At 38.6% G+C, this 27,620-nt stretch overlaps 1 protein-coding gene and 1 long non-coding RNA gene across 2 annotated transcripts; both read right to left on the bottom strand.

The window, feature by feature from the left end:
* Nucleotides 1-650: 650 nt before the first annotated feature.
* On the bottom strand, nucleotides 651-24,163 carry LOC131316678 (vacuolar sorting protein 39). The gene is made up of 12 exons (XM_058346112.1): nucleotides 23,634-24,163; nucleotides 22,281-22,492; nucleotides 18,674-18,805; nucleotides 18,431-18,574; nucleotides 15,132-15,244; nucleotides 12,761-13,196; nucleotides 6,261-6,590; nucleotides 5,286-5,507; nucleotides 4,850-5,092; nucleotides 2,060-2,506; nucleotides 1,678-1,776; nucleotides 651-1,426 (listed from the first exon to the last, which is right to left on the bottom strand). The coding sequence occupies exons 1-12, from the start codon at nucleotides 24,070-24,072 to the stop codon at nucleotides 1,226-1,228; spliced, it is 3,018 nt and encodes a 1,005-aa protein (XP_058202095.1). The 5' UTR covers nucleotides 24,073-24,163; the 3' UTR covers nucleotides 651-1,225.
* LOC131316684 (uncharacterized) lies at nucleotides 2,646-4,841 on the bottom strand. The gene is made up of 2 exons (XR_009197226.1): nucleotides 3,879-4,841; nucleotides 2,646-3,817 (listed from the first exon to the last, which is right to left on the bottom strand). It is a non-coding gene; the product is annotated as an uncharacterized LOC131316684 (long non-coding RNA).
* Nucleotides 24,164-27,620: the final 3,457 nt, after the last annotated feature.

Genomic DNA, 27,620 nt, shown 5'->3' with positions numbered 1-27,620 from the left:
AGTTATGCTTATTTATGATTGGTTTTGAATTTTTACATTTCAAGTGTTGGGCAACTTTCATTGTTAGGTTCATTTGCTACTTTTTTGGTTCATTTTTAACGACTATTTATAGTGTTAGTTATTACTTCCTCCGTCCCTTATTTAGAGTCCAGTATTCCATTTTGAGTTATCCCTTGATAAGTGTCAATTTTGTAAAATTAGTGGATAAAAATTGGTTCATTGTCTATTTTATCCCTAAAAATATATTCCATTTTGAAAAGTTAGTGAGTAAAATTGTAATGATAATAAGTAAGTAGATAAAATGAAGGAAAAAATTGATATGAAATGTATAATGATGATGTCTTTTTAATAAATTGAAATTATAAAACAGGACACTTAAAAAAGGACGGAGGGAGTATATTATTTTGATCAGTTACCAACAACAATGTATTGTGCACACGGAAATGTGAATAATCATGACAAGTTAGACAAAACTTTGATGATAGTTACCAATTTAGTTAGACGAAGTAAACTTCGATCAAAATTGTACCTCAGGCTTCTTGTTTAAATTCTCAGTAATAGAAGTACAAAAACAAAGTCATTTTGCGGCCTCGCAGGGGCAGTTGAAAAGGCAATTTATAGTACTGCAACCAATTTACAGATGCAGCATATTTGATAGTATAATACTGTGGCATTGTATTTCTCTTCAACACTAAGAAGATAGCACTGCTAAATTGTGTCCACGTCTTTCCTATCAACTTCTGTACAAACACCCACCCACAAGGGACTTCTATTGAATACAAAACTTCACAAATCTATTTCTCAAAACTCCACAAACCTAAAGAATTGACCAATGATCTATATAGTCCATACAGAAAAAAACAAAAAACAAATACATCTACCCAACAAACAGCTTCCTGCCAAACCAACTATACACACAACATAAGAAAACCTCAGAATTTGAAGATGCAAACCTCACACACCCAAACAATCTACCAAACCAATATAATGTTTTCTGAAAGGGTACACTCACAAAATCACCTGCCCGTCCGTGTCCCTCGGACCACTTGCAGACGTCCAATATCCTTTGTGGAAGCGACTCCAAAAGTAGCGATAAACAGGATGGTGAAACTAACTCCTCTCAAAGCCACTCCTTGACAAACTCTTAATGTCTCATGCATGAAAGAGACGTGCAACTGCCAAAACTGAGTGAAGATTTATCTGAGCCATATGGTAACGTTAACTATCATCGTTGTCGCCGTGGTGTGCCTTTAACAACAGCCTTCATGTTTTGTGAATCCTTAAAGCAAACGAAGTGCACAAGGGTCTTGCCATTTGGATACACTGCAAAAACACTAGTCCCTATCTTCTTGTTACAAAGGGAACACATACTATCACCCATAATCTTCACTACTGTTTTCCGTTGGTTGCAAAGTTCATCTTTGACCTGTTTTCAAGCAATGAGCTTTCAGACAAGCAGAGAAGGAAGGAATGGAACTTATAAAAACAAATCTAATCAGACTGAGCACTGAAGGAATCAAAGAGGAATCAAAGAAGAAGCTGTAATACGGTACAAGCAGCATAAAACAACACCATTTCTCAGTGAACCCTCTAGATCGATGAGTTGCACTAATAGTGAAGTAGCAATACTAATTTACTTCCAACATATCTATCATTTTATGCACCAATGAGAAATACCTGCAGGTTCTCACTCTCCCTCAAACTCTTGATGACAGAAAAGTTCCGGTATGCTTCACTGGATTTCCTCAGAAGGGGTCCAAGAAATGGAAGCAAGTTCTGCAAAATCAATATAAAAAAAAAAAGGCGGCCATTAGATGGACACGTTTTCTGGTTTTCTCCATTGTCAACATCAGCATCACCAAGATTGTCACATGCGTGCACACATGCACACACACAGATGCTAAAGACTACTTGAGAGTAGGATATCTTTCCACAGTTGAATTTGTAAGCTAATTGCATGGCAAGCCCTACACAGAATGTGAAGCATGAAATAATCTTGGCGAAGCGCAATCGTGCCTTCCTAGAGATTGATTGTATGTGACCATCCAATAATCATTACCTGCAACTTAGTATCCTTTGGTAATAGTTTGAGCGCCTGTGCCCCATTGACTCTGTCCCATCTTCGGCTTAACAAATCAAGGACCTCATCCAACATGATACTAGAACCTGCTTCTTCAATGAGATCATCTGTGTCAGCATCACCATCACTCCTTCCACTGTCAGTACTGCCTGGACTAAATCGGACGTCTTCTGCACCCTCTATCTCTGCAATTTTTCTAGCTGGACGACTAACTTTGGATTTGGCCGAACTCCACAAACCAGCCTTCGGAACGCTAGAATTTGGAGTTGATACCACGTTAATAATTCTCTTTCCAAAGTTTTTGGTTGTCCTTCGAGGATTCAAATATATTTGCAGAAGAGTGAGGTATATAGTGCTATAAGATTTTGCAGATGCAGACTCGTAAACCCGGTCACAATAGGACAATGCCAGTTCAGGAAGATGAAGCTACAATTTCAACAGAAAGAAACATTATTCTACATTATCAAAGCAGAAAGGAAGAAAGAAATAGCCGATATACAAACTGGGTTTTGCGCTAGCAACAGCATCAGACTGCATTAATGGGCTCTCTCCAGTACTGTTAGGAATGGATCATTAAGAGGTGCACACGACCACATTGGTTCGGTTCTGTAAAAATTCAGTAACTAGACTGTTCCAAACGATTTCAAAAAATTGGGAACCAAAACCTAACCATTATACATGTAAAACCTAACAGAACCAAAACTGCAAGACTAGTCCAGTTCTTGTTCAGATTACACAATTCGGAGAATTTTGAATTCGCCTTGCAATTCTAAACCAAACCGAGCCTTATGTCCCAATCAACTGGGGTTGGCTACATGAATCTTTTTTCTCCATTGAGCTCTATCAAGGGCCACTGTTCACTCAAACCCATTAGACTCATCTTTGCGCACAACATCTAATGTCAATTTAGGTCTTCCCCTCCCCGTAGCGTTGCTACCCACATCTATCCTATCCTCTCTCTTAACTACTGCGTCTCCAGGTCTAAGGGAGACATGCCCAAACCACCTTAGCCTATTTTCCTTCAACTTCTCCTTTAGAGGCGCTACACCTACCATCTCACGGACCGTTTCATTTTTAATCCTGTCTTTTCTAGTCTTACCATACATCCACCTCAACATTCTCATTTTCGCTACACTCATCTTACTCACCTATTATTTCTTAATAGGCAAACATTATGTCTCGTAAAGCATCGCTGGTCTTATGGCAGTTTTATAGAAATTTCCCTTCAATTTTGTGGGTACCCTCTTGTCACATAGAACACCCCCTCCTCCACTTGAGCCACCCCACTTGGATCCTATAGGTCACATCATCAATCTCTCCATCTTTACTAATAATTGAACCTAAATACCTAAAATGGTCACTATTTGGTATCTCCTGGTCTTGAATCAACACTCTTTCTGCATGCGCACTGCAAGTACCACTAAACTTGCCGCCATATACTCAATTTTACTCCTACCTATCCGAAAACCCTTTTGACCCAAATGCTTCCCTCCAAATTTCTAGTTTTGTATTAACATCTCTAGCAGTTTCATCTACGAGGACAATATCATTTGCAAACAATATACACCATGGGATATCCTCCTGAAACTGTCTAGTCAATTCATCCATAACTAAGGCAAAGAGGTACGGGCTCAAGCCTGACCCTTTATGCAATCCTACTGTGATTGAAAATTCACTTGTTTCTGCTACTAGTGATCTGATGGTAGTGACGGCACCTTCATACATGTCTCTAATCACCTCGGTATACCCTTTGGTCACTCTCTCTCTCCAAAACCTACCATATGATGTCTCTAGGCACCCTATCATAAGCCTTTTCTAAGTCTGAATTCGCCTTGCAGTTCTACCTTGTTCAAATTCAAACACTTACAACAAAAACATAAAATGAAGATTTAGACTCAATAGCAACCTCATTAACACTCCAAATCTAAATTAATTTACGAAGTAGTTAATAATTTCCTACCTCTAAAGCAACTCACAAAAATGGAATAAAATAGGGCTCATAAGCATTTCAGTTATGTCATAAAAGACAGAAACCAGAATTAAAGGGAGAAAACTGTATATGATACATTTATTGAAACGTAGAAGGGGGAAACCAGACTCAACTCCTTATCTTGAATAGGAAAAATACCCCTGCCTGAACCCTCAGAAACAGCAGGCAGGTTGACAGCTCTGGTGAAGTACTGCTAGGGTTGTTAAATGAATAAATCTGCTTGAGCTTTCTCCATTTCAGCTAATTCAAGATCGGTTCATCTAATAAACAAGCCAAAGATGAACACATGTTTTGAGCTCGCTAAATACACTCATTTATCTTGAACAAACTAATACTTAGCTCAATAAGCGTACACTGTTTTAAAAAACCAGCTACTCGAGCTCACTCAGTTCATGTTTGGCTCATTAAAAGCCTGTTCAAGATCAGTTCGACTAGTAAACAAACCAACTTCAAACACATTTTTGAAACTCGTTAAGTTTTCAAACCAAGGTCGAACAGTTCATTGTTTGGCTCATTTATCAGCCCTAAGTAATGCCACTTCCACCCAAGAACCACAAAAGACACAACTAAATTAAATAACTTTCCAAGTTTAAAAGGTTGCAAAAAATAACAAGAGTCTTGTACCAGAATTTAAATTTATCAAGTGAAAAGATTGTGGAATTGCTTTTGAGGATAGGACATGCTCAAACTTCCATGCACAAGTTTATTTATCTCACCCGTTTCTTTGCAGGTGGCACTATAATCATCTCTAAAGATAACTGCCAAGTTAATAGAAGTACCTTATGAACATATATCGACAAGGCAAGCTCATGTTGGTTCATTTTCCCCAACAAAATTGCACGCTCTTCATACAAAGCATCTGCAGGGAGTTGCTTTAACAGAGCCTCCGGGTTGTACCCCGAGATACTCTCCAAAGCAGACAATAACTTCTTCCTTGTAGGTGAATAAGCTTTCTCATCCCACGCCTGTTGAGCACTTAGATCTGTGTACCAATCAAGCACTTCGGAGAGATAAATTTGCACCTACCACACGTACCACTACTAAGTAAATCCATTTTAGAAGTAAAATCTTCATCACCACAGCAATGCTGAACAATTATTACAGCCAAGTAGTTTGGGTTGGCTACAACATGTAATGCCAAACCTTCCCACTATGGCATTACTGATAAAATCATCCTCTCTATCAAAAGTTACAGATTTACGCAAGAAGTTTTACCATTTCATTCTGCAGATTTCCAGAGATTCCATTTTCATTCATTGCCAGCATCAGTTCTAGGTATGTGGCCTGCATACTTGGAGCATGTTGTTTTAAGTACACATTTACCAAATCTGCTGGAACATTTCCAGACAAAAATAGGTCAATAGTTTGCGTAGGACAGCTTTCGAGCACGAGCATCGCATACTCCAACACAAGCATAGTGTCAGTCCCGCAGAGAGGCTGCATAAGAAATACAACAAAATAGCCACTCAAAAAGTTCTTTTCTCAAAAGCCAAACCAGCAATTTCAATTCTTGATTTTCTACACAGTACACACACAATGTCAATGCTTGGATACAGTTTCTGTAGTCTCTACAGATTCCGGCAAAGAGGAATCACCACAATGTTTAAATGTCATAAAAGCAACTCATATGAACGTAACACAGATATCCACCGAAACTGAAAAACAAAGGCGTAAAATTCGTAAACTTCATGTAAAAGAAATCTTTAAAAAGTTAAATAAATTTAAACTTCTGGTGTGGACCAAAAAGAAAACTTGCATACTTAAAGTTTGAGGTCTATGACTGCTATTTTAATTAAATTAATAAGATGAAACTGACAGTACTTCGAGAAAGGTGGAAGATGCAAATGAAGGAAGACAAGTTACATTCAGAACAGAAATTTACCAAAAAAATTGCTAGGGTACAAGGGCGAAAGACTAACATCCTCTGAAATTATTGCCCTCAATTGAGTGGGATGCAGAAAAAGATGTATGCAATGGGATAAGCCTTTGTTGAGTTCATTTCAAGTCCTACAGTCTAGCTGTTCTAACATCCATATGCTTAACATAATAGCTACATCACGGCAATTCCATGAAATGTTATAAAGCTATAATATAGTTCATGAGTTGAGAGTGCAGATGCCATATTTTTGACAAATCATCCATCCAAATTTCAGATAGAGAAATATATTCACAATAGACAGGTAAACTTACTTTTAGATAGTCAATAATCATCTCAGGCTTGAATTTTTGTCTCAGCTCTGCTTGTGCCTGGTCTGATTTTGACTCTTCGATTAGCTGATGCAGAAGTTTGAGAGCTTCGTGGTGCATAGCATTGCATTTGTAGAGTTCCAGCAAGGCATCGTAGTGATTTCTTTTCTGCAGAAACTCTTCACATATTTTTATCTCACAGTAGTTAACAGTTTTCAATAGTTCCACAGCAGCTGAAGATTGTCCGGTTAGAACCAGAGCTTGGAGTAGTGCTGTGTCCAGTACAGCTGCTATCTCTCTAGCACCCGAGCTAATGGCCATGTTAAGTCGGCCCTTAAAAACCAAGAAGCCAATTAGAAGATGGAACGAGATATAGATATAGAGTTGTTCGAGTATAACTAATATCTAGTATCAAGGGCTATGGGTAGACATAAAAGAAACTGCATGATATCTAAATATCTAAAGCACAAGATATCAGTTGAAAAATCACTGTTGGCAAAAGTAATCATGAGAAATATACAGAGCATCGATTTTTTTTATCTGTAAATAAATATAACATTGAATCAAGTGAGCTGACATAAATAAAATGTTAAGAATTTATTTCGAGTCATCGTCATACAATCTTTGAGCCGTATTCTATTATTATAAGCCATCAAGTCCATGGAAGAGTAGACAGACGTGTAATATGTAATATCTTCAACGAACCTCCACTATAAGCTGGCCAAACAAATGCAAGTATTAAAATTAACATATAGGCAGTGAGACATTAATTCGCTAGCTCTGATATCAGAGTAAATAATTAAGCACCAACTTGTCTATGAACTTACGGATGTAAAGAGAACCTTTAAAGCCCATTTGTCCAACCAAAAGTTAAGTGGATAGATGACCTATTTTAAAGGCATACCAGTAATATAACTCTTACAAGTGTGTTGAGAGAGATTTCCTTAATAAAAAACTTGAATCAGAAAGCTAAAATTAAATGAGTCAAAACTGCTTGATATAAGAACAGAAATTGTGCCCTTATTTGTGTCTGCGAAAGATGAGTGCAGAGGGAAGCAACTGCCCATTCAGTGTTCTAAAAATTGGCCGCCGGCACCTAGGCGTTGGGCAATACCCCGCCGCAGCGCCTAGGGGCCTAGGTATTAGTCTAGGCACTGGGCCAATTAATCAGCCGCTAGGCAGGGTTAGTCAGCAGGGTTAGTCAGCGATTTAGGCGGCTAGGCGGATTATGCAGCTAGGTGGATGATTAGGAGGGTAGGCAATGTGATTTTAAAAAATTAAGGGCTTTAGTATAGTGGTAATTTAGTATGAGGGGCTCTGGTATAGTTCTACTATGATACCCAGTTCTCTTACACAATTGAAAATTTCAACAGCCCTAAATATCAAAAACCCAGTTGCACTTGCACAGATCCACAATTTCCAGAATATTTAAAAAAAGACGGAAAATCCACCTAATGTCTAGGCGCCGACTGATCGGCCTGGTCGCTAGGTGGTGCCCGGCCACCTGCCTAGAGACTTTTAGAACCTTGTGCCCATTGCATTCAACTTTTTCCTATATAATTTCACTCTACTTCATTTCAGGAACTGCTTTTGGTTTCTTTGTTATGCATCTTTGTTATGCATACGTCTTTCACTCAGCATGCCTATCATTCTCACCTCTTGAGCCATTTTCCACTAAAGGAACCTAAGTGTGAGGCTGTACTCTAATGGTTTTGGACAGTTATAACGTTGTAATAACTGGCTCGCCTATAATCGAGATTCAAGGCCCAATTTGATTTCATAATGGTCTACAAAGGCCTCTACTGACAGGGGCAGAGCATGACTATAGCGATGGGAGAGTGAATATAATTCCGAGTGTTTATACAAGGAAACAAAATAGTCTTCCCATTGAAGTCTGGAAGCGCCTTATGAATTACTCCCTCCGTCCCATATTGTTTGGACTTTTTTGATATTCATGTCAGTTTTCAATCGCTTGTATCTTCCAACATGAATCTCCAATAATATACAACATGGATCTTGTTTGGTAGTTCTCGATTAGATCTATAATACAAAATTTTCAAAATTATGAAAAATATCATAAATTAGGAGATAAAAGAATTTAAAGAACGACGCGAATATTGAAAAAGACCAAAGATTTTGGGACGGAGGGAGTATCATCTAGGTCATACCTCTTTATAGTTCATCTTGTCAAACACCTTTCAACTCCCTCATATACAGATCAGTATGTGAGGCCTGGTACGAAAAGTTATGCAAAAGAACATACTGCTGCATCTGTTGTGTCGGCAAATTTTAATGGCTTACAGAGTTGAGCATCTTCCATGCAGCAGGATAAGGCACTTGAATGTATGAACAGTGGGTGGTTACCAATTAAGTTAACAATACAGATGATCCCAAGCCAAAAGTAGGAAAGGGTTCACGTAGATAGCAGACAGTAAGGAGACTCTTTAGTCAGATCCACAAAAATGTCATATTCTCTTGTATGCTTAAACTGCACAGTGATAGTGTAAAGGTTGAATATTAGGATTAGTTAACCACTATTAGCACATAAGTCTAATTTAACCAACTCAGCAATCCAGATTTATTGTGCATGCGTTCCTTTGTACTTTCTTTTTCTTTCAGTGAGGCTGGAGAATGAGACTTGAATCTTAAAGCACTGATCTCTACAGGAAAGTATAACCTTACAAGGTGTTGACATAGACATAGTTAACCCATCCTAGGATCCTGGAGGATAGTAATCGTGAAAGTAATCCAAAGAAAAGTTGAAGCGAGAAAAGAGAACAACAAAGAGAGAGCTGATGGAGAGAAAAGACGACTTAGGGTTCTCTCACAACCCTTCGTATTAAAAAATACCCTTGGAGAAAACTAATAAAAGGTGAAAAAGAACGATAACACTCGGCTCTCCCCCGCAAGCTAGTGCAAAGACATTTCTAATACCCAGCTTGTTAAGGAAGATGTAAGCAACACAGGAGAAGTACAAACCACACAATAATTATGTTTTCCTAAGTAAAATGTATATCAACCTCCACATGTTTGGTCCTGTCATGTTGAAATGGATTGTGAGCAATGTTGACAACGGCTTCATTATCACAAACAATATAACTTCGTAGGCCCTTTGTGATGGAAGCCCAATTCAGTCAATAGGCACTTCAGCCACGCCAATTCTCAAATCCCCTAAGCCAATGGACTCTCCGTAGCAAGTGTCTAAAAGTGATCCAACAGCAACCATACAGCATGTAGGGCATGAAATACAATGCAATAGAAGAAGCCTGCTGCTTAGTGTTGTAAATCCGACACTTCAAATCATAACTCTGCAATACTCCCTTTCTGATAGTACATTGAGATAGCTGCATCCCAAATCTCTTTTTGCATTGTCCATGAAAAAAGAACCCATTACTAATATCAGGCTGCATAGGGTTTAGGAGCCACAACATGACAGTCGAATTGTCAGTCTCCTGTTGGGCAAAAAGCAGGTCATCCTCTTTGCGCGCTGGAGACGTGCCATTCAAAAAACACTTTTGCCCTTTAGTCTTAGTAAACAACTTAAAATATTGACACCATGTAAAGTAGGATTTTCCATCCCAACTTGACTAACAATAGCAGGTTTCATCTATTGTTGCACTATCCTCTAACATTATATATTTACCAGAAACAGGAAACTTATATAAAAAGTAGCAAGAATACCACAGAAGTACCCCAAGGGAGTAAACAGTTGCAAATAGGGAACCCAAACTGCAAATAGACGCTGAACAGCTCCAATATGGAAGATTGGCCAGAGGAATAACTGCCGACTGGGGAAAAGGGATTGCTGATCATTAAAAAAACATAACAAAAAAGGGATTGCTGAACATCAATAAGTAAATAAAGGGATAATTCTCCCAAAAGTCACGCCTCTAACTTTCAAAGACCATGGGTGATGCAAAATTCAACCCCCCTACAGCAAATTAAGTCAGCAGGGAGCTTCAAGCAAGTCCCAGTCTGAGGAAAACGTCCCTTCTGAAAAATGAAGAAAAAGGAAACTCACATAGGACAACTAAGGATCAAGAAACTAAAAAAATTATTCACAAGAAAAAAAAATAATGTTTTTATTTGCATCCTATCACTCTAACAGCCAGATCGAAAAAAGAAAAAATTGACGCTCTGATACCAACTTAAAATAAAATACAAATAAAAGATGAAGATAGAATAAAGAAAGAGAGAGCTCATGGAGAAAAAAACAAGATTGAGGGTTCGTTCTCACCCCCTCTGTTATTTTGGGAACCTACTTTTTGGCTTTTCAATTTCAGCTTTTTGGCTTTTTGGATTATGGTTAGAATGTGTTTTGAAGAATGAAGGAGTGTTTGGGAGATATGTGCAGAATGTATTTTGAAACAGTAGTAGTGTTTGGTGGATGAATGATGAAAATGAATTATGGATTGATTTTTTACCAAGTTGCCCTTGGCCTTGTTATATTGTGTTAAAAGATGTAAAAATGAATTATGGAGGAGAAGTGGGCATTTTGGTAACTCAACCGAAAATGGGAAAAGGAGGTCCGGAGGTGATTCTCACTTTTTGCTTCCTTTGTCAAAATCTGGGAATGGGTTTTGTAAAAATGGGTTTTGAGAATGGAGTAGCTAAACAACCAAAATGCAATAATGAGAATGGGAAAATGCAAAAATGCACCTCCCAAAGACCCCCTTACACTGGTAAGATTCGTATCACAAAAATACCCCTACATCAGATACAAACTATTCTCAATAAATAAGCCCTTAGTGGGATCACATACCCATTTGTCAATAAAAGCATAGTACGGAAGATGACACAGGGGTAGTGCCCCTATACGAGAGAGAGAGAGAGAGCAACAAAGTCCTGGTGCTGATTAAAGGCTCCTTTTCATTTCTGGAAGAGGTGAACGACAAGATTTCTTAGTGGTCAAGAGGCAGGACAGGTGATTCAATTATCGATGGGAGAAAGCTAACAGCGGGAGTGGTGACATGGCCTAAGAGTGGCAAGTGGATAGATTACTTTTACCAAATGGGAGACAGATAGCAGGGGGCAATCTATTCGGTCAGCCGGCAATTAAAGTGGCCAACTCTTGGGGATGTCATCAGTTGGAGGCAACTATCATAGAGGAGTTTTCCATATATGCTTCCACCAGGACACATGATAAATTGGCTACCCAATTTATCTGCTCCGCACTTAGCTTCCTAGCATTTTCCACAAGTTTCGGTACCTTGCTGGAGTAAATCTTCAAGTTGACTCATCAAAGTTCCTAATATTCCTATTTCCACATCTTAATACCTCAAACAAAATAGTGGTGGTAGAAGAGATAAATAGGGTCTTCAAACCCGGAATTGCTAGCCAATTACACATCCAATTCCAGCATTATCCAGAAACTTTCGTGTCAGCTATCCATTTTAACAAAATTACTGCAATTGTGTACTTCATTAGTGACAAATACTTTTAACTAACACACAAAGCCATAGCTCGGCTCGCATGATATTTTCTTTAGATTGGGTCAAAACATATGTTCCTCATTTCTTAGTACGGATGAGACAGAAACAGAATACATCAGCAGAAAGAGAACGTCAATAGACGGAAAGAAAGAAGGTAGAAAGAGATAATGAACATGAGAAAACAAGAAGACCCACATAAAGAGAAAAGGAAAGAGAACGAAGAAATATGAATCAGAAAAAAAGTAAAGTTCTTCCAAATATTTCACTGCCACTCATTCAAAGTCTCACTCGTTCCATCCAAACATCAATTTGTGGGGTTCATCAGACGGCTAAAACAACAGAAATTGTCAAAAACTAAGGCTATGCGGCATAGAAACCTAAAGCTACTAATTAGTAGACTTCAGCCTCAAGGTTCTCAATCGAACGAATATGTAGCTAGATCGAATTATAGACTCCTACCAAGACTAATTTCTACTTAGAAATTAGGTCCTGTAACAACTTGAGTGCACGATACGAAGTTTATAGGGTAGAACGGGCAACCCACTACACCGGGGTCTGAGAAGCGCAAGGTTCTGGCCTAACTATTTTTCTTTCTTTCCAAATAAATAAAGCAAAGTAATCAGGAGTGATTTTTCATCCAAGCTTGCATGTCCTTTCACAAAATAATGCAGTTAGATATGATGTTAAAGTTCAACATTCATCCAAGGTATTACCAGAGTGACAGATTTTTCAGACTATACTATTTCTTAGCCTAAAACAGATATTCGAGCAAAATAATTATCTGCACTTACTGTCCAGCCAATCAGCGCTCAAGGATATGCAGGAGGTAGGGTCTCACACAATGTATATGCATATTCTAACATATCTACGTGTGGACATGTCAGGATGGCATTTAGTGAAGGCAGAGTTTTAGCATACATGAATTGAACACCAAATGTTAAAATCTTCGGGAATATAATTTTAAAAAAGGTATAATCTAAAGCTACAGCAAATCCATGCAGAAACAGTTTGAATTATATTGGAGATGAAGTAGTTTTTCTCGTCAAGGAAAAATGTCGAAGAGTAGGTTACCTTGGCTGATTTCTTAGACCGATTTGAATCATAAGATATAAAAGTATCTCCAACAGCATCTGAAACAACCTCCTCAGTTCCCTCGGCAGTGGCTTTTTCAATTATACCATATCTCTTCTTCTGCAAAAACTTGATGAGAGCCATTAGCGTGTTATGGCTCATTTTCTTGGACTCGAGTGCAGCGCCCTCATCAGTTTCCAACAGCTGTGAAGGAGGTGAGTATTCCATATCATCTGATAAACCAGATGAACCTCTAGAAAGATATGGATTATCTCCACTGATGTCCATGAACTTCTCTGCTTCAGGTACCACAATTGATTTTGGAAGGGCAATAGATGGATAAAAAGAAAGCACGTGTGTGATTTCTACTTGAGATGCCAAAAAATGCTCCATTGCCTCCTCGTAGCTTCCATTCTCAAACAGATAGTGTGCATATCTGTGGAATTAATTATTTCTGACATGCATTCATGATTGTAAATGCACCAAAAGCTCAAGCAGAGCATCTAGAAAACATTGGGGTGTGGGGAGGGGAGGAAATCAAAGCTAGAGGAAAAGCTCAACAAAAAAATGCAAGGGCAAGCAATGGTTTGTTTTCCTATCAACAACTAGAATGCTTTCAAACAGAGAACAAATAATGTAAGAAGACAGGTCAGGGCATAAGACACCAAGAGAGTGTTGGAAAAATGGAATTTTAACCAAAGAGAATTTGGCGAGACCCACACCGCTCGAGGTGTGCCCAAGTGGGTTTTAGATACTCCTTGCTAAGGAGTTTAAACCAGTGAAAGAATGAATAAATTCCATTGAGAGATGAATGAGAAATTGTCTCTCAAAGTGGGTTTTGGACCAACGGTTGGATGGTCAAAACTGGGTTGATTACCCAGAGTTATTACCCATGATTGCGTATTCAATTTCAGAAATAATAACTGTATCAGTTTTATTTCAAAATTGAATTGCAGAATCAATTCCCCTATTGATTGAGAGGCTCCTCCATCATTGCAGCATTCATGGCAGAGGCTCCTCCTTCAGCTATAAAAGGAGATCTCTTCTTTTGGTTTCAACACACCAAAAACAATCCAAAGCATTCTTCTGCAATACAATTGTTCTTTTCGAGAGAGAGAGTACAAACACAAGTTGGTTCGACGGGCAATCTACTGCAGTGCTCCGGCAGCTGAGTGGTAACCGAGTCAACCCTGGGAGACAAACACCGACACAACCTCTAGCACCGGTGAGGCGGCGAATTTGTCTTAAGGGCACCGTTGAACAAAACGGATCTCGGTTTGAAATTGCTAATTCTTTCTTACAATTTATGTTTACATTTCATATTCTGTAATTTTGTGATTCATGTTCATGTTGTAATTTTTCAGAAATTAGTAAAATCGTTTATTGTTTTTCCGCACTATTTTCCTACAGAGAGAAATAATAGATGAGGAGAATTACATATCAGTGATATCACCCTTACAACTAACAACCAAAAGCAAGAGTACTTCCCAATAGAGGGAACGTGCAGCCCAATTTTTCATTCCATAACCGGCAGCCCAAAATGAAGGCATTACTAATTTTATACCATAGAACCACATCTCTTCAAACTTTTCGTCAAAAATTATCTAGCATTTTCCGTGAAATCATATCACCAAAAACAGGACATGAACTACTTCTTTCCAAGCTAAAAGTTGTTCAGCATCTTTGTAATACGCCGATGAGGCTTTGAGCTATTCAGGAACGGGGGTGCTCACTGGTGTTCCAAAAGAAAGTCTTGTTTCCAAATACAAGATATATCTATCAGGGTGAAAATAGACTTGCCAAAAACAAATATAAAAGGGTGCTAATAGATTTGTTTCTCCTTTGGTAGATTTGTATTTATTCTAAAGATTGATCTAAACTACTCTTGCCTTAATATATCAGCACTGTTTATTGCCTGGTCAACAACAGCGTATTGAACATCTACAAAGACTTAAAGGTATCATGTCTAGGAATATACAAAGACTTAAGAGGTGTCATGTCTATGAGTAAATAAATAGCAAGAATCTGACATCAAAATGCAACTTCAAACAGTGGTGGAAAAAGAAACCATAATAACTCCTGAAAGGAATAGAACTTTAAAGGCTTAAAAGAAGAACAAATCTAGCATCAATATGCGTGGGACAGACTTCTTTGGAGAAATGTACATGTTATAACTTATACTAGAAACATACAGTAAATTGCTTGCCAGAGCAATATATATTTAAAAAAAAATGCACGCGTGCGCAAAATTTACCCACATATATTTTCACAATCCAACAACGGAAGAACACACAAGTTGTCATTTTGAAATGAACTGTCCCATGTCAAAGCAAATTTAGAACTTGGAAAACTATGCAAGGGATATGTGGACCTTATATGAATTGACTGCTCTTTTGCAGCTCGGAGGCTTGAATCCTCTAGTGGGAGCATCTTACACAAAGCCAATGCTTCCTCAAAATTTCCAGATGCGGTTAATTGTACTATCTGTATGGCAAATAAGGTATAAGAGTTCATCAAATTCATCATCCAAATGTTGTATTTCAAGGGAGAAGAACATTTCAAATTAAATTCAAGTTCATAATCAAAATTCTCATGACAACTATTCATAATATTAAACAGTTTTAAAATGCATGGGTCTTAACTCTCAACAAAATTCTGTTTGTTCTTTTAACTTTTTCAAGCTCTTAACAAAATTCTGTTTGTTCTTTTAACTTTTTCAAGACACAAATTCAGAAGAAAAATTAGAGAAATGAGTTCAATGTATCATCTTTTCAAGGACAAACACAGATAATGTTCGATGTATACTGGACACTATATAACAAGGTTTTCTATCTCTACTATATTACCCAAAATGAAACCAAAACATACGTGTGTGTAGTCTGATAACATGTTCAGAGATGCATTCAATACATGGGTTAGATTCAAGAGGTGTGTGAGGTACACCTCTGTTAGAATGGCCAGAATTGGGTCCGTCTGCGCAAATCACCAAAGCACAAAGGGTGCGGATGCAACAAAGTGAACATGAGGTATTAGTTAAGTTTGCCCAATCCAAAACTAGTATGAGTATCAGCAGCCTCACCATTCATCACTAATTTGTTTTAAGTTGAATGCCTGGAAATGGTGTTAGAGCTAGGCTTTCAGATGCTTTGCAACAAGACTCTCTCAAGTGAATCCCTATTTGTTTGTGTCATACCTCCCTTCCTACTACAGCTTAGTCTGCATTGGTTGCAAATAATGAGTTTCCTAAACTCCTCGTTGTCATCCAGAGCTTAGTAAGTGTCCTGATCGTTTTGGTTGCTCTGCACTAATTATTCTTCTAACTTTTGTTCTTTTTTACCTTTGATTCTCTATTTTTTCTTTAATGAACCCACCTCCTATTAGGAGGCTGTTCTTGGCCCTCTTTGGCAACATGCTATGAATGAAGAACTTTCTAAGAAGTGAATACCTTTCTGAATTGCACAAGGCTGACACTTAAGTATCTTGTACCTCTACCGCCTCGTAAGCACGCAGTTGGTTGCCAATGGGCTTGTAAAATCAAACCACAACTTATGGTTCTGTAGAACGATATAAGGATGGCTTGGTGGCTAAGGATTTTCCCCAGAAATATGGCATCGAGACTATTGTTCCTACCTTAATTGCAATAGTAGTTGTTCGCCAATGGAATTTATCATGGATGGATGTCAATAATTCTTGCAATGAGGAAATATTTATGGTCCCACCTCCAGGTTTCCACACAATTCAGGCTCAGTTTGAAAACTTTGCATGTGATGATATGCATTGAAGTTCCTCAAGTATGTATTTTCGAGGCAACTTCCATTGAAGTTGGTTATTTTCATCAACTTCTTTGGTTCGTGCCTACTTTTTCATGGGTGATTCTCTTACTTCTTACAAAAGCAAAAAGCAAATTGTTGTTGCGTGCGTATTGTCTGACTGAGGCTAAAAATCATGCTATGGCTACCACTGCATCACAAAAATTTTGGTTGCATCGGTACTTGCTGATCCTGGAGTTTCCTCCTCTGCTCTTACCCATGTGTAATGATTAAAAGAGTACCCTTCAGATTGCTCATCATGGGACTTACATGACAATACCAAGCATATTGAGTCAATTGTGTCTTCCCCAACCACAATTCAGTTCATTGGGCTGATGTTTTCCGCATTATTATATATTTCCAACTACCATTTGAGTTAGTTATTCATCAACTTCTTTGGAACTTACTGCCTTCTCTGAGCAGGGGACACTATGAATCGCACTTCTACTGACAGTTTGTTTTTTCATGGGTGAATCTCTTATTCCATACAAATGTAAAAACCAAATTGTTGTTACTCGTTCTTCTACTGAGGCCGAATATCATGCTATGGCTACCACTCCATCACAAAAAGTTGGTTGCGTTGGTACCTGCTAATCCTGGACTTTCTCCTCTGCTCCTACCTCTAGGCATATTGACTTATGATAAATAAATAAAAAAAGAAAAGAGTACCAAAGCATATTGAGATTTTCAGACTGACAATTAACTTAATAACAATCCTATGATGGCCCAGCACTCTCCATTGAGTTGAGTTGATTCATAATTATAGGAACTTAACATCAATCCTTGATACAAACTCCCCCCTCCCTCACTCTCTGTGATAAATGAACTTGTCCTTCCTCTTATTCTCAGAATAGGCATCACTCCATGCCAAATTCCAACTAATTAACACAGTGGACTGGATTGATACTCTTTTTCTTTACTACTTTACACTATATCTGTAACAGCAATAAAGACCTACTGTTTATAACAAACATTCATTTGATATACAACAATATTTGACTTGTTAAATAGGCATTGAGAAGTAAGAATTAAGTTGTGTTGATATAAGCAGGAGTATAGTTGGGTCAACAACAATTGAAAGCAATTAGTGGTGGCAAAATATATCTCCAGTGGAAACCGACTATTTGGAGAGCCTTAAAGTGATTGATGAACAAATCTATGTAGAAGATCATTTCTTAGAATGAGTTTCTTCTTTGAGGGTGAATGTGACAATTTCATAGAAACAAAGGTGAATGTGACTCCTCAGAAGTACAATAAAAATCCAGATTTATACATATTATCTTTTGAATCCTCAGAAATCCAAAAGAGCTGAAATGGTATCTTGTTAAGCGAGTGCAGTGCTGTGTGTGAAGAACCGTATGCATCAGACATGCAGCAATGACGGGTAATGTCCACAACGAAAGCAAGGCCATCACCGTGACCAATAAGCATAGATCAAGATGGACCATTGTAAGAACAGCATTTATAGAAGTAGCTATTCCACAGCCTTAGGCATCAAACCAATTGCCTAAAAGCTTCTGCGATTGATGCGCAAAAGGTGGGAATGGAGATCAAGTCAGGTGGGGACAGCTAAAACAAATCCCTAGATTTATATCAATGCAAGTACCGTTATCAAATTCTCAATACTTTATGAAGGGGATTATAACATGAAAAGTTTGACAGATTCTTAAAGAACACTGATACTTTCCTACTTCAGAGGCATCTATCAAGTCCATTTACCAGAGCAATGGGGAACTAGTTGAGACAAGAAGTTAAGAACGAAAAACGGCATGCATGCTTTTTCTCTTATTTCTATTTACAGAAGTAGGCAATAGAGCACATAAGATACTGACTGTAAATCTTCCAGGGTTCCAAGACATACCTGAGCACCAAGAGGAATGGGAAATAACCCACAAACAGAGTTATCTAACGCCACAATAAGGGCATAGTTGGTTTGCAAAAGGTGCCGAACATTACGGAGGACAACAGTCTGTATCAAAGGATAAGGAACTCGGAGTGACCGTATCTGCAAACCTCAAATAGCAAATCGAACATAAATGAGCAATGAGATACGCCAAAACAAAAGAACCAAGAGAATGTAGCTCAAAGAAAATTGTCAAATTACCTCAACATGTCTTGGTAAGAGACCTACAGCATACGGCTTCTGAATGACAACAGTAGCAGGAGCCTCAGACCAACAAATCCTGCCTTCTTGAAGAAGTTTACCATTTTGGTCCACAAACACTCCAATATTATCCTAAGAACAAAACATGTGCAAATCTGTTGTAAGGTCTGTGTAGATAAGGTTGATTAACTACTTTGAGTAGTTAACAAATACTATCATATTACTGATCGAACTATATTTACCAGCTGAATAAAGACATTTTCTTTGAGGATATGGTCTAGCAGTACTAAGTCTACTCATAAGCTCATTATTCAATCTTACTGCAGTATCCTTGTTAGTGTTATATCCACATGATATGCATGAATGTGATTGTACTTCATTTTGATAAGTATAATCTGCATCTATTGAGAAAAACAGAGTCCATAATCACCCTAGTATTAATTTATGTTGGGTGGTATTTTTGGATTATTTCGTTGCAGAATGTAGCCTACATGAATTTCTTGATGCCTATACACAATCTGGTGCTATCTTCCTTATCGCTGAACTTTAAAGTAGCTTTACTGATTACCCATCACCAGATTGAACACGGTACTAGCTTTAACCAAGTCAGGGAAGCCATGACTGATCTAGTTACAAAATATCAACAATTCACCTTTAGGTTATGGGGCTCAAAAGAAATATTATAGTTACTATGCCTGCTTAACATGATATATTTTAATATAGCAAATAGGAACATTGCAAACTCGATGAACTTTTCTCAAAAAACGCCACACTGTTTCGGTACAAAAAAGATAAGCACTGAAGGCCAAACCAACCAAAAATGTGCAATCACATTAGCAAAAGGAACAAAAAGCCAACAGCCCTCATCATCTCATCGTCTTTGAGGTACAATACTTCTTTACAAGGCATGAAGTCATGGATAGGTATGCCAATTATTGCCTTGACCAGTACGACCAGATTCGTCCTGACCTAAAAATTATGGGCTTCTTCTGATCAGCTGGAGGTCTGGGGGTCAGGCATGTTTTCCCCTCGTGCATCAAGTCCGTGGGTGGAGCAGATATATGTTAACCGGACCCCAACCCAAGTACAATTGAAATATTACAGGGTTCATCTACTAACTTTGTATCAACCAAAAAAACAGGTGAATGAACACCTCGGTTAACTGTTATCTAAAACCAAACCAAACCAAACCAAACCAAACCGAGCCTTACGTCCCAATCACTTGGGGTCGGTTACATGAATCCGTTTCCTCCATTGGACTCTGTCAAGTGTCACTTGTTCACACAGACCCATTATACTCATATCTTTGCGCACTACAGCATCTAATGTCAATTTAGGTCTACCCCTCCCTGTAACATTGCTACCTAGAGCTATCCTATCCGCTCTCTTAACTACTGCATCTTCTGGTCCACGGTAGATATGACCAAATCACCTTAGTCTATTTTCCATCAACTTCTCCTCTGTAGGTGCTACACCTACCATCTCACGAACTGTTTCATTTCTAATCTTGTCTCGTCTAGTCTTACCACACATCCACCTCAACATTCTCATTTCTGCTACACTCATTTTGCTCACATGTTGTTTCTTAATAGGCCAACATTCTGTCCCATAAAGTATCGCTGATCTTATGGCAGTTCCATAGAATTTTCCCTCCAATTTTGTAGGTACCCTCTTGTCACATAGTACACCAGTAGCGCTTCTCCACATGAGCTACCCCACTTGGATCCTATGGGTCACATCATCAGCAATCTCTCCATCTCTACTAATAATTGAGCCTAAATACCTAAAATGATCACTCTTTGGTATCTTCTGGTCTTGGATCATCACTCTTCCTTCATGCGCACTACTGGTACCACTAAACTTGCACACCATATACTCAGTTTTACTCCTACTTATCCGAAAACCCTTTGACTCTAATGCTTCTCTCCAAATTTCTAGTTTCGTATTAACGCCTCTAGCGGTTTCATCTACGAGGACAATGTCATCTGCAAACATCATACACCATGGAATATCCTCTTGAAATTGTCTAGTCAATTCATCCATAACTAAGGCAAAGAGGTAGGGGCTCAGGGTTAACTGTTATCTCACGGTACTTATTTCCTCCTCTCTCTTTCCCCTTTGGCAGATGGCAGCCCCTGCCATCTGTATAGTCAGCCACCATGACCAAGCACCACCGGTCCACCACTGACAATTTCTCTCATTTCCCTACATTTCGGATGAAGTGGTGTGACCTTGACGGTGTTATCAATGCTGGGGCCGCTCAGGAAGGAAAACTCCTCAATTTGTTAACAGTTTTTTTGTTTATAAGTAAATAATTATATTAGCAACGACGCATCAAGGGAATGCTGCCCATATACAAAAAGTGGCCATAGACAAAAAGGCCCTATACACCACCGTGTGAATTGAAAAGTACAAACCAATCTAGAAACTGATCAAGAGATGGATTACATTCTCTTTTCTCCCAGCTATACAAGCTATTCACTAAAAAACTTTCAAGTCTAACCAACGAATTTTTGATTCCTTCAAAACATCTCGAATTTCTCTCTCGCCAAATAATCCACATCAAGCAAAGAGGAACCATGGCCCAAAAGAACAAACAAAATTTGTGTTCATTATTTTGTGTGTTTACGTTAGCGATACACAAGTAGCTATATATCTGTATTTCTAGAAAATTAGAAATGATGTTTGACAATGTACTCCTCCATCTCTGTAGATCTGAAATTTGATAACTTGATTTGCAATTTGGCTAGGGTTTGACAATCTTGGCAAAATATTAGATAGATTCCATGCAAATGTTGATGTGTACTGGGTAAATGTACATGAATTTGGTGGGTCGGAGGAACATCCTATCAACCATAGGATTGGACAACTCCCCAGTCTCCATTCAAGAAAACCTTTTCAAGTTTCAAGAAACAAGATCTACACGATTCATGTTAAGTTTCTCGCAGGTGGATGGGACAGGGTTTGAGTACCTGTGGGATGAGGAGGGGAGGAAAACCCTACCAGAAGGAGGGTTGAGGGCCGTTGCCGTCCCTAGTCAAGGACAACAAGACAACACAAGTATGTGAACACCAGATTAATGTCGGAGAAGATATCAGTGAGAAACATTACTGTGTGCACAGCACTCTAATACATATCCTAAGGTGGAAAAATTACTGCTATCTTCTCCGACATTGTCAGAGAAGATATCAGTATGTGTTTCTCACTCTAATAATGTTTCTGCTCATACAATCGCAACTCGTCAGTCATTGAGTTTGTCAATCATTTCTGCCTAGAGGTTGCAAGACATGCAAATGCATAAAAAATGGCATAGATTTCATCTGTACTCACAGCCACAGGTTATCTATATCAAACAACTACAGCGATCCAACCTGGAATCTCACAGTATTCAGAAGTACTACAGTGAATTGGAGGCCTCGAGGCAGAGAAAAAAGGAAAAACATCTACCGCTGATACCTTTGATCTTTTTATCCAATTGAAAATGTTCCAATCCCTGCTGAGGGTTTGGTTTGTATTCAAGAGTGCTTCTGGTTCTTGTTCTTTGGTTTGGAATACAACTTAAATTCCCAACAAAACATATGTAAATTATGAGCAAAGATTAGAGTACCTTCCCAAGAAGAAGTTCTCCAGATGGAAGACACACTACTAATGGCGGGGCAATCCTTCCAGAAGGAAATACCTCGGACAATGCACCATTTGTCGAATTCAGTATTACGTATTCCCTTTTAATACCCAGACATATGTTCTCCCCACACCAAGCCATTGACTTCACCGTATCAGGAACACCAAATTCTTTCACCTCCACGAATCCCCGTCCCCCTACCAAAGTAAGAAAACCAATTAGATCATATTATGAACAGATAACTCAAGCCTTAAGGAAAAGATTTTCACTTCTCCAGCAAAATTGCAGGTGGCTTGATGAAGTTCCAAAAATTTAATTGCAAAACTAATCCCTTTTAAGTAGGTATGATATGATTCGTATGAAGACATCAGAAAAGAGCAAGAAAACTCTACAATTACACCGTTGCGACCCTTGAAAGCAAAATGTAAACTCGACCAAGCCTAATTCAACTATTTTATATGGTGGGGGTTACTTTTTCATTCTTCTTCCTATTAACCAAAATACTCGTAAAAGCCAAACAAGTTTAAGTATTATCCAAAGTTTCGCTTCCTTCTACCATTCTACTAATCCCCTAAAATGAGTGTTTAATTATAAAGTACATCCCTTCACTAGAATGAATAAACTGGACTTCGGCCATGTTCTCCCTAAATTATTGTTTTGGTACTAATTTCGTCTTTTTTGAAATTTTGTCAGATTCACTTTAAGCTTTAAGAAATGGTCATTCGTCCCAGCGGGAGGAGTCTAAAAAGTAAAAAATTACAACCAAAAGCAAAAAAGAAACAGTTCAAAGATGGAAAAGTACCTTGTTTCTTAGTGTCGTTCTATATGAACCTTTCAAACTCCGGCTGATATTTCTATACATTCTTAATTCCTCTTGACAAGACGAATGATTAATCCCAAATAATTATAACGGACAGCTAAACGAATAATTACAACAAGTAAATACTCCCTTCCTCCCATATTGTATGTCCACTTTTTGACTTTTGAGTGTCCCAAATTGTTAGTCCATTTTGAAAACCGCAACAATAAAGCCCTATGAAAACACCTTTTTAACCTTATCTCTTGATTTAAAGCCACAATTTGAACTAAAAGGCATTGTTGGAAAGTTTAACTTTGAAACTGTAACCGTTATTTGTTAGGCTTCTTACATGGATGGGTGAGAACCACAACAACATTGGGGCCACATCATATCATATGAAAACACGTTACAAATAACCATCACATTGAATTTTTTTCCATTAATTAGACCGCATTCTCTCAAAATTTTGGTATTTTCTGAAGTTATAATTCGAATTCTCCAAATTGCACAAACAGACCCTTAGTTTTCGGGAAAATTACCGTCGTGTCTGAATATACAGATCCTCTTCTGCCTCGCGAAGCACAAGAACCCCCTCCGATCGTCCCACGCGTAAGCATTGGCGCCCTTTGCCTTCGTAATAACCGCGATGGTCTCCAAATTGGGAAGCCGGTGGAAGGCGATGGACTCCGAAAGCGAGAGGAGCAGCTCCCTCGACCCCGAAGCCTCCATTGCGACCATCGGCCGCTTCGAGAAGGCGTTCACGGCTCGCTCGAGAACGTAGGGTTCTTTCCGCAGCGCCTCATGGGTCCGGTCAGAGGGCGAGGAGGGAGGAGGAGAGCGGTCGGATTCGGGGGCGTAGATGCGGAGGGATCCGTCGGAGCAGGCGAGGAGGAGCTTGGAGCCGTGGGATTCGACGGCGTCGATCTTTGTGGGGCAGCCGGTGAGGAGCTCGAAGGTGTCGTAGGCGCTGTGGACCATTGTTGTCCTCTTGGGTAGTTTTTCTCCTGACTGTGTTTTCCGCGGCCTGCTTGTAGTTTTCAGGGGAATGAAGTTAGCCGAAAGAAAGAGGCGTCACTCTGCTCAAGCGCAGGGGAGTGGAATTAAGGTCCGTTTCTGAACATTTCTTAAAAAATAAATACTTATTTTATATTTTTAAATTTAAAAATAATATAAATAAATAAATAAATTTTAAATTTTTTTGCGCTGTATTAAAGATCTCAATAAGATATATCAAACAAGATCCATAATGATAAGAAAATAATAATTTGTATAAGCACATGATTTTTGAGCTTGAAATTACGTTCTTATAAAATAAGTACTTATTTCCTTTCCAAAACGGAGCCTAAGGGCCTGTTTGATAAAACTAAAACTGAATGCTGAAAAATTAAGTGCTGAATGCTAATTTTTTTAAGCTGAAAAGCTGTTTGGTAAACATATTAAGTACTGAATTAAAAAAATAATAAATTAATTTTAATTTCGATTCTCTCTTAATTAACTAATGGTCATAATGTATTTATAATAATGGTGAAATGGAGATTGTGGTGGTGGTGGTGGTGGTGTGTTGGTGGTGGAGTGGTGGTGGCGGCGATGACGGTGTAGTAATGGTGGTGGTAGTGTGGTAATGGTGGTGGTGATGGTGGTGATGGTGGTGGTGGAGGAGTGGTGGTGGTGGTGGTGGCGAAGTGGTGGTGGTGGTGGTGGAGTGGTTATAGGAGTGGTGGTGGTAGTGAAAGTGGTTGTGGTTGTGGTTGTAGTGGTGGTATGGTGAAAAAATGAAAGTACACAATAATTCAGTCAGAATTAAGTAGCTCAAAACTACTTAATTTTTTTCAACTTTTTAGCCTACATTTTAAGTAGCACTTAATTTGTTAAGCAATGTATAATGTGGTTATCAAATCTACTGAATCACTTATTACTTAATTGATTCAGTTTTAAGTGCTGAATTTAGGTTATCAAACAAATCCTAAAGCTGGACCTATAGAAAGGAAAGGAAAAAAAAAATTAAAAAATTTTCCTTCCCATTGTTTGGTTTGAAAAGAAAGTGTGAAGAAAATAAGAATTTCAAGTATCGTGAATAATAAATTTTTCCTCTCATTTTCCTTCTCTTTTTCTTTCCTTTTTTTTTTCTTTCCTTTCCCTAGATTCCAAATAGAGCCTAACAAAAAATATAGTGGCAAAATCATTTCCCAAAAAAAATAGGAGTAAGGCCTTGTTTAATGTATTGGATTAGATAGGATTAGTAAGGTAATGGGATTGGGAATGGGATAGAATTTGTAAGGAGATGGGATTAATAATACAGTATTACGTTTATTTCCCACACGTAGGATAGAATTGGAAGATTGATATTCCAAAATTACCCTTGCTCATGCGTAATTTCCAAAATTTTACCTAATTTGTTTTTTAGGCAATAAACAATGGAATACTTACCAAAAAAACCATAGAATGATGAAATTGTTAATACCATATCTGTTTAGGACACGATTGGATTGGATTAAAATAATAATTTTCTTTAATTTTTGCCCTCAATGAAGTAAAAGAGAAAATACAATTAAAATGTCCTATTTTTTTAGTCTTTCTTCTCTTTTTTTTAACTGCACTCAACATTTTTTGAAAATACAATTAACATGGATTGAAAATTCAACTAATGTACATTTTTATAATACATTCAGATTCAACACAATTATGGCTACCCAACACCATGCACCGAAGGCGCACAACTGGGTTTATGGAATCAACTTTTGAGTTCCACACAAATGATTCAAGTTACTAATTAAATCTATTATTCCTTTTTTTTTTCATTTCCATTTGTCTTTTTGGGTTTTACAAGTTCCAAAAATATCACGAAGCAAAAACAAAAAAGTGGAACAAAACAAAAAATTTACAAAACATGCAAAAAAAAAAAAGTTTTAAAATCATTGCGCATAAAATGTAGGAAAATAATGGATATTTTTAACTCACTCTTCAAAAATGGACTGATGCTTTGATAATCTAATTTTTACACAGCCAATATCATACCCATTATATCAATGGTAATTTCCATTAGTTTTTTGTTGCACGAGTGAGATCCCAAGGGTAATTGCATAATTTGTCCAATTGACCAAGGGTAATTGGGTCAATGTAATTTAATTTCATGGGATAGGATTGTTAATATCTAAGGGTCATCATCGAGCCGAGGCGGGCCGGCCCAGCCCGCCAAGTCCACCCACGGGCCGGGCCGACCGGGCTTTATCTTTTTGGTGGACCGGGCGGGCCGGGTTACCTACCCTAAATTGAAGCCCAAGCCCGGCCCACGGGCTAGCCCAGTTGGCGGGCCGACAGGCCAAAAGCCGGGCGGGCTTAAATTTCCTTGGGCAAAACTAAACCAAGGGAAAAAAGAAAGGGTTTTGTGGGATTTTGGGCTAATAGGCGGGCCCATTGGCAGGCTTTTGGGTGGGTACCACGGGGGCTAGTGGGCGGGCTCACGGGCCGGGCCTACGGGTGGGCCGAGTAAAAATTCATAGGGCCGAGCCCGCCCATTACAAACTACGAGCCGGGTAAAAGCCCGGCTGGCCGGGCGGGGGCTTTGGGCGGGTCGCGGGCCTTCGGGCCAAATGATGACCCTTATTGATATCTAATCCCCCAAGATATCTCCCTAGTGAGGGGATTGCCCATCCAATGGGATTACTAATCCCCTTTCATTTTGTGCAATCAAACATAGAATTAAGGGACCTATAGGATTAGTAATCCTATCCCACCCTCTTAACTCAGTTATCAAACAAGGCCTAAGAGAGAATCTTGTTTTTACCCCTCCTCTGCCTCCCCTCACCATCGCTGCCGCACTACCACTTCGCGTCTTAGCCCACCATCACCGCTACAATCCAATAGATCTAGGGTTGTGAGGTTTTTTTTTTTAAGAAGAGGAGGACTGTGAGGGAGACAAGGGCTGTGAGTATATTTTCTTTTAGGGAGACGATCAGTGGGAGCGATCGTGGGGCACGGAGAGACAGGACTGTGAGTTTTTTTTTTTTTAAGAAGAAGATGTCGTACGTATAAAAATGGAGGGCTGGAAATTGGAATAAAATGGAAGGGTGTTTAAAAAAAAAAAGCCTCTCCTTTCTTTCGTTACCTATATTTTGTCCATCCACATGAGAGGGGAGAAACCACACTTCTTTTTTTTCTTTTCTCACTAATAAGGAAAATCACACACTTTATTTTCTTTTCTCACCTAGGTAGCCAAATGGGCTGTAACCATCTCCGATCCTTGCCCTTTTTTTCACCCAAATTTGGATAGAAATTTGGGTCAAAAGCTTGATTTGGATAAAGCATCTCCAATGTTAAATCCATATTTTTACCCAAATCTATTATTGAATGGCACAATTGCGATTAATGAGTGGCACTCTTATAATTAATGAGAGTGAAAGGAGGGTTTGAAAAAAGATGAGTGCTAGGGATAAAGAAAATTGACAAAGAAAAAAAAGTGTACATGAACGGCTCAGATGCACTGCAGAGTACATCTGAGCCGTTCATGTACACTTTAAGGATATTTT

The sequence above is a fragment of the Rhododendron vialii genome, chromosome 2a (genome assembly GCF_030253575.1).
Source record: "Rhododendron vialii isolate Sample 1 chromosome 2a, ASM3025357v1".
Classification (NCBI taxonomy): Eukaryota; Viridiplantae; Streptophyta; class Magnoliopsida; order Ericales; family Ericaceae; genus Rhododendron; species Rhododendron vialii.
The sequence above is the reverse complement of the archived record's forward strand: the minus strand, read 5'-3'. Positions and strand labels throughout refer to the sequence as shown.